The sequence below is a fragment of the Aquila chrysaetos genome, chromosome Z (assembly GCF_900496995.4).
Source record: "Aquila chrysaetos chrysaetos chromosome Z, bAquChr1.4, whole genome shotgun sequence".
NCBI classification, from domain to species: Eukaryota; Metazoa; Chordata; class Aves; order Accipitriformes; family Accipitridae; genus Aquila; species Aquila chrysaetos.
In genome coordinates this window covers 1864278-1882208 of record NC_044030.1, presented here as the reverse complement: position 1 = coordinate 1882208, position 17931 = coordinate 1864278, and the positions used below count along the sequence as shown (strand labels likewise).

General features: G+C 35.3%; 1 protein-coding gene across 7 annotated transcripts in view; it reads right to left on the bottom strand.

Moving 5' to 3' along the window:
- The window catches only part of KIAA0825 (KIAA0825 ortholog), a 253319-nt gene that overhangs the window by 103066 nt on the left and 132322 nt on the right, over nucleotides 1–17931 (bottom strand). For all 7 annotated transcript variants that reach the window (XM_030004909.2, XM_030004910.2, XM_030004907.1 and 4 more), the window contains 2 exons: nucleotides 15160–15315; nucleotides 11053–11147 (listed from right to left, as the gene is read on the bottom strand). In XM_030004909.2, coding sequence (XP_029860769.1) covers nucleotides 11053–11147; nucleotides 15160–15315 — 251 coding nt within the window. The remainder of the gene's footprint in view (nucleotides 1–11052; nucleotides 11148–15159; nucleotides 15316–17931) is intronic.

The window sequence follows — 17931 nt, the reverse complement described above, 5'->3', positions numbered from 1 at the left end:
ATTAAGGAACATCTACCAGATCAGATTAATTTCTGTACATGGGGCAATCGCAGCATCTGATGACCAGCATGCAAAGAGTCAACAAGGTACCAAAGATCTGTAAAACTGTATTACTATATTAATGGAAAGACAGCTCACATTTGAAATTGTGGCTTATTTCTTTTGAAAGCGAATGCCTGTAAGGTTACTGTCACATATTTAGTCTCTGAATTCATGTATTTACTATTCAAATACCATTCTTTTTTATTGCTAAAATTCTGAAAATATTGTATCAAAATTTCTTACACAACAACAGTTTTTCCATTGAGCTATGCAAGAGAACACCCAATTGTCTATGCATTCACTTTGAGACTAGTAAGTACATTAAATGCTATTTCTATAGCATAATCTGACAGTCTCTCCATATGAAACAATAAATAATGTGATGTTGAAAATATGAGAGAAATGAAAGATTAATTTACTTTTTAAGAGGAGCTACTACTTAACATTTTTAAAGATTTCTTTTGTACTTGAAAGACAATAAGAAAGCCTTTGATTTTCTATATACCATTTACAGAGGTTTAACTATATATCACATAAATGCTTTCAGTTTTTATCCAAATGTGCTGTTAAATTACCCATGTAATTATCCCAAGAGAAATCATTATACTTTTTTATTGTTAATTTCATTAACACTTTAGTGGGAAGAGTTTGGTTGTATTTAAATTCAGCTGTCACAGTCTTTATTAGTACAATTAAAGGGATCATTTTGGTATTATTCTAGAGGGTGGTTTTTTTGTGGGGGTGTTTAATTAGTGAGTTAAAGCAACAACAGAAAGTTAATGGGCAAAAATATAGGCAATAATCTATGGTCAACTTGAAACAAAATACAATTCTCCCTGATCCCAATAGTAAAATCTGTTTTAAAACACACTGCCATTAAAATGAAATTACAACAGTTCTTTCTAAAACAGGTGACACGACATGACAGCTGTATATACTTTAACAAGCCCTCCTATAACAAGCAGTAGCACTACATTGAGTAATCAGATAAGATCTGTTACAGATATATCTTAAAGACAGGTATATTCAAATATCTGCTTACAGAGCCTTGTAAAGGCAAAGCAGGTATCACTTTTGATATACCACTATTATAATACCTTATTACTTCAATAAATGCAGCACCATTGCTTCTTTGCCTTTTGCGTGCATTACAGTGTTGCTGAGCCAGCAGGCATTATACCTATATAGAGTTCCATTGATTTAAATTGAGTAAGACGAAAACAACTTTGCAACTGGCAATCCAGGCATAAGAAAAAGTGGAGAATATGGATTGCAAATTAAAATTAATTTCTAGATATGAAGTTCAAAACTAAGATAGATGTGCTAAAGAGGGAAACAGAAGATCAGACTACTATAAAGAAATTCCTCATCCCAGATGAAGATGGGACACTGTTCTCATCTGCTTCAGATTTTAAAGAAGCATTTTTATTATCTTGAGCATCCATATTTGGAAAAAGATGAGAATTAGGGAGACCAAGGAATTAGCAAATACAAAAATCCAAGCAAATTCATATTCATTGCTCTTTGACAGAGTAAAATTAATTTTTATCTACAGGGAGTATATCAATTTAAGGATAATCTGGGGGAAAAAAATTAATGGGGAGGTATAAGACCTCTGACTAGACTCTCCTTCATTCCAGGGGATCCACAGAGTTTAAGGAAGAATGATGTGGAAAAATTGTATGGAGATTTCATTCTTTGGCTTCTTATTATGAGTTTTTCCCATCAGTGCAGGTGAAAAATCCAGTGCAGGTTGATTAAATAATAAAACCTTCTAAATCATTTCACTTTAAACATTTTATGACTTTCTGTCTACATTGCAGCACTACAGCATCTCTGAATCTTTGTTCCACATAATTTTTATACTACTGGAAAGGACGGGAAAATCAGGAAGAAAATGGCCGTTCATTTACATAGAGAAAATCACTGTACTCATTTTTTCTGTTAAAGCTTTTGCGCATGTTTTATGTGTACAAAAATTTATAATATTAAAACTATTTACACTTATTGCAATCAAAACTGTGTTCAAAATGAACTTCTTATTGTTTTAAAATGAGCAAAAGATGAAAATAGTATCAGATTTTTCTTTTGTTTCCTAAACTGAATAGCATTCCTTGGAAAACAAACAAATATTATTGTTTAAAAAAAAAATGAACAATTCAATAATGAAAACATGCCAGGGTTGTGCTTTTCAACTAAAATGGAAAGACAAAAGTTTAAGAATGTTTATAGATGCGTCTAGTTTAACAGTTTCATGTGTTGGATGTGACTTTCACAGTCTGCTGGCAGTTTGCAGGAAAGCCATCACACCTGTGACTTGGTTGTTGATTAATGAGTCTTTCAATTCATCGCTACCATCTGAAGAAGGGCCATGGCCTTTCTAAGCTTCACTGGTTTATTCGCCTTCAACTGTAGTCCTACCAAGGTATCTTCCATAAAGAAAATCACACCTGGTTAAGGCTAATGAAAACCTCAATATGTCATTTTCTAGACAAGTCAAAAAGCATGTAAAACTAGACAAAAGATGTATTCAAGCAACATGAATGCAGTTTTGTCATAACCTGTCAATCTAAAGACTAACATAAAAAAAAGCTTTCTTCAATGACATTTTCCAGTGTCAACTATTGGAATGACAATTCTGAATTCCCTCTTTGCTACATGATGCAAGATGCATAATGGTTTCCCACTTTTCACAAAGACTAAACTTTGTTGTTAGATCCCAGAAAGAAGTTTACAGGGGAAAAAAAGAAAAAACCCAAACAGTTTTTCTGGGCCAGATTACGAGTCAGTATCAGAAACCCCCAAATCACAGTGTCTACGCAGATTTTAAACTGACTACTCGCATCACAGTACCTATTAAGAACACATGTGAAAGTGCCCAAACCTGCCGTATCTTCAAAACTGTTCCATGATTTTAAAAGTTTCAAGGCCAGTTTGACAACTGTGCCTGGGGAAGAGGCAATAAGATCTTTGGGACTTGTCATCCTTTCTTAAGCAATTAGCTGTTGAATCAGGGCGAGCCAGGCAGGACAGAAGAAGCCCATCCAGGAAAGCTACACGAGAAAGCCAATAACCTGTGGGAAAGCTGTAGCACCGAGAGAGAGCATGTACAGCTACGAAGGTCTGTTACCTGCACAGTAGCAGCCACCATTCCTTACTACTTGCTTTGTGGTAGCAACAGCAGATGTTTCAAGGTCAAGAGAAGGCATACAGTTGTTCCCCATCTCCTTCACAGGAAAACTAACGGGCCTACCACTTTCTAAGAAGATTTGCAAGGTAATTCAAACTAACTGCACAATTAAGTGTAACTAAAGCTGAGCCACCTCCCTTTTCCTGCCCGCTAGGACTGTGCACATCAACAGTTCCCACACATCATCTACTATATGGTAGCTTTGTATCCTAAAATTTAGTCAAAAGACCTAGGTTCTATTCTTGGCTTTGCTACAGACTAGTTTTGCAGTGTAGAAGAAACCTTAAAGGTGACTTGCAGGACCAGATTTTCCATCTGTTAAACTTTGATATTAATACTTCCCCCTCTACCTTACAGGTGATTTGCATGTCTCAACTCATTACAGCTTGCAAAGAAATTGAGATCTCTGTATGGAAATTGAATTACTCTGCATTACTAGCACTTCGCTGAAAATCCCTTATCTAAAAGAAGCAGAAGGAAGAAACAACGCGTTGACGGGAAAAACAGACTTTTAGCTTGTTGGCTTGTGTCCTGTAGCCTCTTCCTTTGTAGGTGTAGCAAGAAAGCCTATAGATAAGATCAGTAGCTAAGCCAGTGTGTACAGTTAGGGTAGTCAGTACTCTGCATTAATACACATTTAGAGCTTTGGTACACACTTATGATCAGTATATATTTATTAAGAATGAAAACTTGGATCAGAAAGGCTCAAGAAAGAGGAAGAAGAACAGATAAGAAAACAAACATTATCTCCACTTAAGAATCCTTAGTGAGCAACAGGATGCAAGCCAGAGTTGAAAGGAACGCAAATTATTTGCAGATGAAAGGAAGTATCTATTTTTAAGGAAAGTCAGCCAGGTCATGGGATGCCAATCACCAGGTTAATTAGATAGGGACATAAAATGTCAAAGTGTCACACTTCCAAATAATTATTTGTGGTTGCAGTATACAAAAATAACTAGTTATGAAGAAAAGATATATACTTTTAAAGAAACCAATTAAATGTGAATCCTAACAATAAATGCATATATGCATTATTAACACTAATATATTGCATTTACTTAGCATTTTTTCTTCCAAAACATATCAAAGGACATAAAAATGTGGACAAATGTTACCTAATTTTAAATGGGGAAACCAAGATACAGTGAGACATTATTAGAAGAATGGGGTTTAGCTCACAGGCCTATGCTCCAGCCAATAAGCTGTGCTTTACACATTTTTGAATGCAAAACATGAATCACCAATACTTTTTTTTAAATTTTTTTTTTAGAGGCCAGGTTTGAGCAATGGAAAAAGCACCAAATTAGAATGAAACCTTATTTAAGCAATTTTATAGTTGTTACTTCAAAGACAGCTGATAAATATGTACTTCCACATCTTATATAGGCAAAGGCTGCATAAAGGACTTCCAAATATTAAAAAGGAGCCCACATTAACTAAAGTTAACTGGGATATGGCAGTCTCTTCCTTTTTAGCATCTTTTGTTGGAGATTGTTGTTGGAGAATACTGTTTTATTCATAGGATTCATCAACATGTCTGCAGGAGAGAGAGAGACAGCATGCTAACAACCAGAAAAGTCTAAAGTGTACTGCATATGGGAAGTCTCACCTTTAGCCTCACTTACTTGTGAAATTCATGCTACAACTGTATACATAATAGTGGCTGGAGTGGCATTCAAATAGCATGTAATACAGGGTACCGTCTTCCCTCTTGCTTACCGATCTACGTTCTCCCACCAATGCTTTAAAACTGCCAGGCAGGGAACTAAGCCTACTTCTGACAGATCCTTTAAGGTCAGAGTACAGTTTCATTAGCTATGTCAGAAGAGGATAAGCAGATGGGGGATAATCCTTATGTTGACAGATGTGACATATACCTTGTTATTGACTAACTCATTTACGGAAAAGGGTCCTTGCTTATCCAGAAAGGTCAAAATCAGATTTTCCTCAAAATCCCAGTGACATTTTTTTGGTACATCCAGCATTAGGGTCTAAACCTGACTCTGTGATCAACCAAGAGATGTGCAATAATGGATTAATACCTTACACCTGCTTCCTTTAATACAGGAACAATGGGATACTGTCTTTCATAGCCTCCCATGCATTTTAGAAAGCCTGTTTTCACATGCATTATAAGGGCATCCATTATAATCTCACCAAGCAGGTGGTGATTACTGCAGTATTAATGGCATCCCAGTTCTTCACCAACACATCATTAATAGTTGACTTGTAGCCGTAACAACAATATGGATTTCCAATATCCAGCAATTTGGATACAAAAGGTCTAGGATCATCTGCAGTTTAGAAGAAGGATTGACTAACACATCTAAAAGTACACTAGACATAACACTGGCATCCTCTGCCATGCAGATATGGTATCTGTCTTGGCATTATGCCAGTAACTGCTCTTCCACCATTTGTTTCTTCTATGAAGAAAATTGTTAGAGAACTTCCTACCTTTTCATACCCTGGGTATTTTCACTCATTTCTCAGACTCAGGCTTTTGTAGAGTTGCATTAAAAAAAAAAAAAAAAAAAAAAAAAAAAATCTTTTACAGACACCAAAGCACATGCAGTTTGCTGACATTCTTTTCAATTTCAAAACTACATAATACATTTTTCCATGTGTTGATAAACTGGATTTTAAAAGAGCATTTTCTGGATATCTAGATAATCAACAACACAATGAATATAAACATTTTCTATAAATAGTTCACCATATGGCTACCATTCTCAACAGATGGTGTCTGTGTATCCACTAGAATATACAAGAGCTATGCAGATTTTGCCCTGCAATCATTCAAAATTCTAAACAAGAATTTTTGCCTTAATGTTGGTTTTATTAAGCTTAATCAATGGCAAAACATATAATTTTTTCACCTAAGTCTAGTATGGGGAACAAATGCCACAACTATATTAACAAATTTATTTGCAAAAGGCAAGTAGACAGTCCTCACCCAATACAGTCAAAAGGATTTCAAAAAAGAGAGACACTAGGTACAAGATAAGCTTCCACAGCATAAAGGGATCTTCTTAATCTTAGGGCAGCACCCTGCTGCCAAGGATAGTCTTTACCTTCCTAAAAAGCAGTTTCATTTGCAAACAGCCCAGTAGTTTGTCAGGCAGAATGGAGTCTGGACTATGTTAAGAAAAATTCTGGCGTCCAAAGAATGTGAGAGTTTGTGTATATTTTGCAGCAAACATTACTAGAAAGCCCGAGTACTTTATCCAGTTTTAGTAGAAAACAAACTTACTAACTTTTTATAGTTTCCTTAAAGCCACTATATAAACAGTTCCAGGTTTTCTACTCTGCTTTGAGAGGCTGCTGGGCAGTTGAGAATATTTATCAAAGGAATACATGACTGGAAGTAAACCACTTGGTCTATCCTGTTTCAACTTAAAACTACTTAAGCTCATATCACTGTGCACTTTCTGGAAAACTCTTCTTGAGCTACACTAGTTTATCTGCTTGAAATCATCTTCTAATTTCCAGTCTAGATGTTCTTCATGGCATTTCTTATCCACTTGAAAAAATATTGGGTTTAGCTTGTATAATTTTTCTAACTTGCTATTTTTTCTCACCTGATGCATTTATGGTAAACCAACATATCGTTGGACTCGATGATCTTGATGGTCTTTTCCAACCTAAATGATTCTATATTCCCCTCTCAGTTATTAAGTTGTTATGCTTCCTGTCCTGCTTCCTTAAGATCTTGTACCTGACTGTCATTGGCTTTGCCAGTCATGAGTTCTTCTCTGCCTGTCCCTGTAGCTCCTAGAGGGCTCCTGCTCGCACGTGCATCCCCACATCGTTCCAAATAAATCACTGCTTATTGCCCTGCACTGGCACCAGTGCTCCGTGAAACATCCCTGAGTGCAGAGGAGGGAATCCCGGCCGCTCCTCCTCAGAATAGGAAATTACTGCAATATTGGAGAACGGCTTCACATGTTACAAAAATGTCTCAGTAGTTTCTCATAATTATAGTGAGTGGAACGTAGTTATTCTCTATAGTAATGTATTCAATACACCTGAAATTCCTGTAGAACTGCAGAAGAAAGGTCACATCTCAAACCCAGCAAAATATTAATGTCTTATAACTATGTACAAATTGCTGAGATACTTCTGTGAAAATAAATGATCAGAAAGTATTTAACTGATATATCAGTGTAAAGGAGAGTACATAAATAAGAAGGGTAATGTATGGTACTATGCTTTGGGTTTGTGCCTCCATGTTGACAACACATCAGCTTTTTGGCTGCTGCTGAGCAGTGCTTGTACAGTGCCAGGACCTTTTATTTTTCCTACTCTGCCCCCCCAGCAACTGGGCTGGGGGTGTGCAAGAAGCTGGGAGGGGGCACAGCCCTGCTTTCCTGGAAGTGACTGGACATCTGCCTGCTGATGGGAAGCACCGAATTAATTCCTTATTTCGCTTTGCTTACATGCACTGCTTTGCTTCACTTATTAAACTGCCTTTATCTGAACCCATGAGTTTTCTCACCTTTGCTCTTCTAGTTCTCTCCCCAATCCCATTGTGGGGGGAGTGAGTGACCAGCTATATGGACATTTAGATGCTGGCCAGGGTCAACTCATCACAGTCACTAAAGTATTTTCAAACGTGAAAATATGCACTGAGATAGTGGCCAGCCAGTTAAAAAGAAGAGATCATAGTTCACACAATCAACTGCACAAACAGTTTCAACATGCTGATTTAGCCAGACAATAACAATTTTTCCTTCATGAACAGGATAGTGATTAAAAGCTGAGATACGTGTGAATTAAACAATAACTAAAAGCACATGCTCTTCTTGTCTTAATATATGTACCAGAGGTAAGGAACTCCCATTTGGTACTGAAATAACTAAGGATGGACAAGTGAGTGCCAAGATTCAAAAAAGCAGCATGTACTGTGTAAGTATGCAGGACATTTTTTAAAACTGGGATAAATCAAGTACTCTAAATTAGCTGAATGTTAACAGGCTTGTTATTAACAGTTATTATTTCAAGTATAATTAACAAGTATGTTAACTTCTATTCTTGCAGCTCAAACTATACGTAAAAAAAAGAATTAGAAGTAAAACTAGAAAAGAAAGGAATCCATCTATATATTCCTTTTCTTCTGCAAGGAAAACTTCTTTACAGTTTCTAAAGGTATGAACTGTAAATAGGGATGGACATTAAGTTGTCTATGTAACTGCTTACTGCTCAACTTAATAGGCTTTTCCTGATAGCGTTCTATATCTGATAACCTTGAAATAAAATAACATCATTAATGATCCACATCTTTCATTTGAAAAATTTCCTAAACACTTTTACTTTGAGGATCATAGGAATGCGTGTATTAGATTCACACGCTCACATGGAGCCAACAATGAGTAGTACACAACAATTCATTCCCTTTTTAACCAGTCGTAAAAGCCTTTTACTTTCCCCTAACCACCAACCAATTAATTTGCCTACCACTTGCTGGCTCTGGGACAATGCTCCCATAACCCCCTCCCACCTAACTCAGTCATTAACTAGGTTAGGGGAGCATTTCCCTTGTAAATGAGTCCCCTAAGCATTTTTACTTTTTTTCCCCACAAAAGAGAGAGCAGAGCATACTTATTTTACTTCATATGCAACAGACAGTATTTCTCTTTAAATATAAAAAAAGGAAATAGACACCAATATCACTGTGAACAGGTAAAAATATTTTTGCCTGCACAGAAGTCACTGATAAGGGAAAGCTTTAGCATGTGTTAAAGAAAGGAGCAATTCAAGTATTATGGCACTCCACTTTATAAACTGATGATTCTGACTCTTTTCAAGCACTGCCCTTAGTTTTGTTTAACTCATCTCAGGAGGCAAATAGTAGAAACAGAATGGGCCCATCATAAACATGAGATCAAAATAATCACACACTCATTCAGCCTGAACCTTCACTCCTGAGCACAAGGAAGACTGAGGTTTATGCAGTTCTAGGAAGGAGCATGAAGAATCACGTAAAGACAGGGCTCACTTGAGCCACTGCAAAGCTTACTTGAGTAGCCATGAGACCAGCTAGAATTGGCCTAGCTGGTTGCAAAACATGAGCAGACATACTTTAGTTATGCTAAAAATTAAGTCACGTAAAGACAAGCTGTGTTGGAGATGCTGCTCGCTATGGCAGATATTGGATTAGCAATTCTACTTAATGATCACAATGGGTTTAAACGATCTGTTGGTCTGTAGAGTGGTTTAAATAATAAATCCATGAGCTAATCATTAATGGCTTGCATAATGTCACTTCTAGATGAGAATTTCCATATCATGTATAAGGGCAATGAATGGAGACATTTTCAAATTAGGAAGGATGACAACAATTAGGGCACTTATTAAATGGGGGAAAAAAAAGATGCAACAATAGATGATATGACAAAGGCGTGAAATACAGAGAAGGACAGAGAAGGCATATACGTGACATCTTTCTAAACTCTATAAAGAGATTAAAAAAAAAAAGAAATATGTTTCAAGACATCAGAGAAGATGAAATCTCCACAAAAAATGTTCCCTCTGCAAATCACAGCAGTCCTCCCTGCTCTCTTTGGCTCATATTGATGACATCAACATGAAGGGAAGTTCAAGAACCAGCCTGAGTCTGACTTTCCAGGTGAATCTCTTTTAAAAGTGCAAACTACTTCATTTTTAATGAAGGACAAGTGTTAGCAATCAGCAGGAGAACTATCAAAGAAAAAAAAATTAGCAGTGAATTGTCTCTGCCATTTAACATAAAAATGACACCACTGGTACAGACCAAAAAGTCCATGAAGTCCCATGTTCTGTCTGGTAGTGGGTAACAGAGGACATCAAGAGGAGAATCGAATGGCTCATTTTCGCCAGCATAATTTTTTGTTCAATTGCATTAAAATTTTGGAAAATAACAAGTTGGGTGGGGAAAGAATTAATCATAGCAAAATTAAGAAAGACTAGAAATAGACTGTATGAATATTTTGTATATGAAATGAAGAACTAAATGTTTAAGACTAACTGCTAGAGACAAATTGAGAAAATGGCATAAAAAACAGAAACATTTTTGACATGCCAATTCTCACACTTTTGAAATTGTCACTCTCATTTCTAGATAGAGAAACAGTTCAGTTTAAAAGATGAATGATATGACCATATTAGATATCATCAGGAGGATTCAGAATTAAGAAGGGAATGTTAAACTTCTTAGATTGCAACATGTAAGTTTTCCAGTTTTCACAAGGATATGTGGCAAATATTTTAGAAAAAAGACCCACTTTTTCCACCTACAATTTTCTGAATTTCACAAGTATCAATTCTGCATTAAATATATCTGCTTATTAATTAATCAGTTAAATTTTACAAGTAAAAAAGTCTTAAAATATTAAAATAGGTTCCATTGTTAAAAACTATTAAGGAAACACTTTCTATTTCTAACTACACTTGTCATGCCCCCCCCCCAACTGAATTTAAGATTCATTGCAACTTGAGTAAACATCCCATAAGTTCTGTGCTGTACAGCTGAAATCTCCCTGAGCAGTATAGGTTTGCAAAAGTTACTCATTTCTTTTTAAAGCACTATTTAAGGGTAGTATCAACATATACTCAGGTCTTGGACAGAAAGAAAATATTACGTTCCTCCAAATACGAATTGAACACCATCTTTGTATGGATCAAATAGACTAGACAATAAGTATCTCCATTTTAAAACTGCATATTTAAAAATAAATATATAATTTGTTCTATAAATTTCACCAGTAAAATGTTTGTGTATTGACTATTATAAAGTAAAAAAGACAACAGGGAAGTGCAATTATTTGCCAAAATCCCATTACCTGTGTGCCAGCAGCACCCTGAAGGTCATCTGATGCAGTCCCAAATAACTTGGCAGCAAGTTTGACCAATCCCAGTTCCATTCAGTAATGGCTGACTGTTGATACATGGCAAGAAGCTATTGTTAGTTATTAATCAGTGTTAATATGATCAGTAAATTAAAGCTCCAGCTGTGATATACTAACCAAGAAGGAGGGGGGTCTAGAACAAGGACTTAGACAGATGATATCAATCATGTTCACAGAAGAAGGTTTTTATTCCAATAAGACAGCAATTAATTTATAAATCCATTTGGGGATGTAGCCATTATTTATAAAAAGATAAATCAATTTTTTGAACCGTTATTCTTCCAACTGTTAATGGCATTCTGCCCAACCACTTTGTCTGAGAGCTTGACTCTTTGAAAAGCAAAATAATTGGCAACTTTTTATGTAACAGCAATTTACATTTTTCTGCTGTCAGCAAAAAGTTTGTCATGAAAAACTTGATATAGCTGGAATTCAAGATGTAACCTGTATCGTAATTAGAGTGATGGTTTACTTGTCTATTGTTTTGTAAGGCACTCCAGTCACCAGATGGTTATTATAAACAACAGTAAGTCTAGACAATATGAACAAATATAACTCCATATTGCTCATTTAATAAATAAAAGCAATCTACAATAATGGTGGGCAGACAAAAGACCACACACAACATTCTTATGTTTACAAAACAGTAACTCCTGTTGCATAATATTAATTTTCATTGTCAGTAATGGTCAAATAGTGACTGCAATTCAACATTCTTGGGAGGAAATAATTAAAAAATTATTGTTGCAACACTAAAATAGCACTGAGTAGTTTAAAAAAAAATGAAGCAAGTCAAAACAATGGAAATAAACCTAAATAAGAAGAGTAAACTATATCTTGCAGTGCATCTTTTTCTTCTTACAGACAGCACTTGGTTCTTCTGGGAGAGCAGAATCAGTGCAATTCCTCCCTTCCTTCCAACTTGATTTTATTCCATTTCTTTTAACTTAACTTTCTCCCTAACCCTCATCTTTGGCATGCACTTAAAAGTAACGTAGAAAAATTAATGCGAAATACAGAGTAAGAAAGGGAACCAAGAGTAGCTAAAGAAAGAATAATACAGTGTGAAAGTGGAAAGTGAATGAAGCAGTAATAGTGAACATCTGATAAGAAATAAGGGAAAAAGAGTCAACTGAGAGAACAATGGGAGAAGAACACAGGGGACAAAACAGGCAACTGGTCTATACTCTACACTGAATTAAAAATAGACAAATAAATATGGAGGAAGTACTTGTAAAATCAAGAGGTAGAAAAAGGAGAAGCTAAACAGCCAGTAGCAACAGTCATAAAAACAAACAGGAAAATTTATAAGTATACCATATTGGTCCACAAACTCACCAGTTCTGTGAAAAAAATAAAGGATCAGTTTGAAAAAAGTCACTTCAGGAAAGGAAAATAATTTCTTTTGTAGCATTTTCTTCTTGATACTGTTGAGGAACTGCACAGCCTAGACTTAAGCTTATTAGACAATAGAGGAGCAGCAGCACTGGCAGAGATTGAGGTGTCAGGACAAATTGATAAAATCAAGAGCAACAAGTTACTAGGACCAGATGGTGATTATCCAAGATTTTTACAGGAATGTAAGAATGAAGTGGCTGAATTGTTAACAGAAATGACACACTTCCTAGAATGAGCTACTGAACTAGAGGGTTAGAAGGTAAGAAATTTACATATCATTAATAAAAATGCAGTGCTAGAGTTGATCTCAAAATAGAGATTCAGTGGCCTTTGTTTCCCGAGCAGTAAAATTCGTAGAAGTTACGATTGAGTATCTTGCTAAATTTGACATGATAGGGACAAATGAGCAAAACTTCAGAAAAGAAAAGTCAACCACCCTAATGTACTGCAATTTTTTTACATATACCAACAAACGATACATGGAATGTTTACTACAAATTATCTTTCAGAAAGCTTTTGAAATAATTCATCTTAGAAGTCCTCTACTGAGGAAGCTAAGAGCACATCTACACCGCGTAGTGTAGACATGCTCTTATATTGTTATATATTATATTTTTAAATATTATAATACGTTGCATAGTGTAGTGTAACACAAACATTCTATGTTTAGAGCTGAACCAGGTCTCTGGACTCACAAGCAGTATTGCCATGCCTATTCCAATCGGCCCTTCTGAGAGAAAAGTTTTAGAAAGCAATACATAATTAACTCATTGACAAAATATGTTGTGAAACCCATAGCTTGTTGGGACTTAGAATTTATAAAAGGATAAAATGTTAGTTTATGTATTAAAACCCATCTAGTTACAATAGATTTAAAGAAAATCAAGAAATTAATCATGGATTATAAACTCCTAACCTTCAGGGCAGTTGCCAACCAGTAAGAAATGAATTTAAGAAGAAATATATCCTTTAAGAAGAATAATTGTTCCTTGCCAGCGCTCTTGCATCTTCTACAGGCATTGGTAATAACCTTCACAGGAAACCAGACGCTGAGCTATACTGACCACTATTTTACAAATAGACAGTCCCACACCACTAAATAAATGTGCAATTTTATAGTAAAGGGAACTAAATTATTTAATAATATTATTAAGGTTAGGAAATAAGTCTGTCATCGTCAACAACAGCGTCGGTACACGGTACTTTAAGGTCCATGATCTACACTTTTTTTTCTTTTAATTTTAAGATATTTTCCATATTCAGGTAATAGACTTTATGCCAAAAGTTTACAAAATCCTAAGCAATTTGATATGAACTATCCCTTGTCATCTGTTGATTAATAGAGCACTGCAAACCTGCATGTAGTAGAAGAATTCTGCCCTGAGTTGTCACTACTTGAAGGTCTTATTCTACCACACTATTAATGAATTGAGAATTGAGGCATGGTAAACTATTTTCTGCATTTCAAATTGGAGTAAGTGATTCTGTAGCCCCTGAAATTCTATCAATTTAAGATACACATAAAGGCACTAGTGGAACAAAAAAAGATACTTTAAAAGCATATTCCTCTGGAGTGAGAAGCCTTGTGAAATTGGTATCAATCTCCTTTTTCAGGATATTAACACTTTTATTGCAACATGACAATGATTAAGCATTCATTAAACAAGTAAGGAAAAAAAACCCAAACCAAAAAACACAAAACAGATCTATTTCACAGCAATACAAATGGTGAAATAGTCCAAAATGTTCAAAACTGGGAAAGGAGATGATATTATTTAAAAGCAGAGTTGTACTGAAAAGGGATGTCTTTCTACCACAAGTCTGTAAAGTGAATTTCATGCCACTGCAATACCATTTCTTTTAAATATTTGAAATTGAGGGGTAGAATCAAAACTGTAGATGATAGACTAGGAAGACTTGAGAAAAGATGGTGTAAGATTTTTTAAGTGTTCACATGCTATCAGAAACTACATACCATTTTGTGTAATGAAATGGTCATGTGGTGGTCTGGCAGAGATTTAGGCAACTAGATCTATTTTCTTTAACTGTTACATTATCAGGAATCTAATTTCTATAAGTAAATTATAAACCTTTACGTATCACTAACATGGCTTAATGAAAAAACAGAGAAATGGATGCTTTCATTTTTTTGTGTTTTTTCCCCTGCTTATTCTCACTGTTCTGTTAAATATCTGTATTTCCAAAGCATCCTTTACTGTTCAACATTTCTGTGAAAGACTTATCAGGAAGATTCTAAATGTGCACTCGGAGTTTTGCCATGATTTTTCAAAGGACTAAGACTGGCCCTATATAACATTACACAGATGTAATAAATGTCATTGGTCCTAATGGGCTTTCCTTCACTATACTGAACTAGCACAGAAAGTTTAAATAATGCAAATTGCTCTTACTTGCTATAATTCTGATAAAAGAAAAGGAAAATAATGGCTTTTTGAACTTTATGCTATTGTAGAGGGTGCCCTCATTAGATTCACAAGTAATAATATTCCTTTGCACTTCATCAAATGTGAACGTATGTAAATAATTCCATTTTCATAATTTCAGTCTCTGTCATTATCATGCTCATAATAAGATCGACAAATAAAAATTATACTATAATCAAGATTTCAGATTTTCACAAACCTGATTGAACACTTTTGCACAAGATTGTCTGTACACCTGGAAAGGGTTGAAGACAGGCTGCTGTTCTCTGCCCTTCAGTGTCAAAGGCAGGCATTGACTGGACGTAACACCATCTTCAGAAGAATTCTCACAAGTCAGCTGCTCTTTTAAATATTCCTTGTAGAAGAAAAAACAACCACAAAACAGTATATGCCACCTAGCTTTCTAAGTGAAATTTGCCCAAATTTCAATCACACAGTGTGCTTTATAGACGTTCCTTATCTTAAAGGAATAAGTAATCTCTTACAAAGTAGAAACCTTTTTAAGAGTAACACCATTTTACAACAAACAATAAGTAACATCCATGAATGTCCATCCAACCGAAGCAAATCAGAATAGTCTAAGCTATTGTTTTGAAATTGTCATTAAATTATGTGTATCACTTCTCATTTAATATATATATATGTTAGGTGTATGTGGAAATGAAAAACAGATGTTTTCTATGAGCTGTTGGAATGTAAGATGGGCATTATACGATTTATTTTACATGATAAACTATACATGAATATTGAAAGTTATTTTTTGGACAGCATTAAATAGTTACTACATGACTATAAATTAATTGTTTGATGAACATGTTCAAACCAGTTGTTTAAACACAGGAAATAAATATTCTCGCACTCTTCAAAGCTATTTTTAATTGTTGAAACATTCAAAGACTAGAAGTCATTTATGATTTACATGGCAATTTTAGAAACTATACTGCAACAGACGCACGATTATTTTGGCCACAATCTTTTCTGTTTTCACTTCTTAAACTACTATGTAAATAAATCATCATTGCATGCCAATAAAGTGTTTTGATTAAATAGAACCATTTTACAAAGAGCTAGATAATGAAACACTTACAGACCTATTTGCTGGAAGGACTACTGTGATTAAACAGTTTATTGTTATTAAAATGAAGTCCATAATGATAGGATTGCCATAACATTGAGCAAGTACTCAAGGTGAGTCTTCATTAAGATGGGTGTATGCAAATGCTCCCCTTACTTTCCAGTACTACCGAGACGATAAAAATTTTCAGACACAGCTGAGGGAATATGTAAACTACCTGCCAAGGCACCCTGTGCTCCTCAGTGGGTCTTCCTAAGAGAATAATTTCGTCATCAGTTTAAACCAATCCAACTGTGGTCTGGCCCAAAAGGCACAAGTTTCCCTCCCAGTCCACATAGACCATAGCTGTTTCTCCCTTTCATTGGCACCAGCATATGTTGTGAAATCAGCCAGAAAAAAGAAAGGTTTCAGCCAGATAAACAAGCCACACAATTTCTAGTACTAGTACAAAGGGGTCCTAGGAGTGGGAAAGCAAAAGGGCAAGAGAAAGAGCAGGACTGTCTCTCTCTGCTGGTTGCAGCCAGTTGTCATGATTGCCCAAGACAATCACAAAATCACCTAAGTGTATTTAAAAAAAAAAAAAAAAAAAAGGCAGAGTTTTTTTGGTTTAAGACAAGAGCGTAACCCAGCTGTGAAAACATACCCTAAGTCTCTTAACTATATTTTCTCAGCCTACAAAAATGTCTGGGGTTTTTTTCCATTCATTCATGACTTCATGCCATAACAAAGATTTTGAAGTCATGGTGAAGGGCGTTATTTAAAAGCTATTTCTATATGTTTACTGATTTTTCATGTCTGTACTGCCTTCCATGCACACATTTTCACAAAATCTGTAGACAGCTCTAAAGCAACCCCGCACTCTGGGTATCACAGAGCCACAAGAAGCAGATTCTGTTCGGTTTTTAGCACAGAAATTGGAAATCACTGTCCATGCTTCCTAGGGTTTGAACATTTTGAGTGGTATACAGCTCACCTCCCAGTACAGACATTTTTCTGTCTTCAGAATACTGTGGATTTATGTTTTGACAAAGAGACTTATTCAACACTGGTAAATGCATTACTTTAGGAACTCATTTAGTACAGTACATATTGTAGACCCCGAAAGGGTCATGTTTCAAAAATGTGAAAATAGATGGAAATGAAATCATGTTTGTAAACATGTGAGCTATATCCTCACTGTCATTGACTGGGCATGAAACCAAGTAGACAGAATATTATTGAGCCTGACAGCTCAGAAGACTTGATTTCTCTTTGGTAGCCATTAGTCAAACATTCTTTTAAAAATTATTATTCTTTCTGATAAATACATAAAGGACTGTAGGCTGTTTCGACTTCTACAGTATCTATTACAGATCTTTATAGCATCATAGCTCTATTTCTAAATACAGCTTCCAAGAATCCATACCCCTTTTCACCTGCTTTTCTAAGGAAAATTATTGAGAACAACAATTTTCTGTCTCATCATTTTGTTCTGTATTCACATGCAATTATTAAGCAGTGTAGCATAAAGATCTCCAACTAATTTTAGGAACACGGTCCCTTGATAGTCCAAGGAGTCTCCAAACAAAAGGATGGACCTTTGAACAGACAACTCTATTTCTTGGTAGTCAGGCATATTAAACATAATCTAAGTTATGAAAAATAATATTGAAAAGTGCATTATCATAATACCATGCTAAGCATTAAAATGTTTTGTAACGGTTTCAAAGACAATTTGAAGTAACATGGTTAAGTCCTTCTGTGAGTCAAGCTGGTCACAATTTTTTTTTTCTTTTTTTTTAAAAACAAGACAGTTTTTTCCACTGAGAAATGTTCTATATTTAACAAAGCTCTTACTAGCTGCAGAAATTCAAGGAGAGACACCTGGGATGTGGAAAGTCAGGCTAAAGTCCCTCT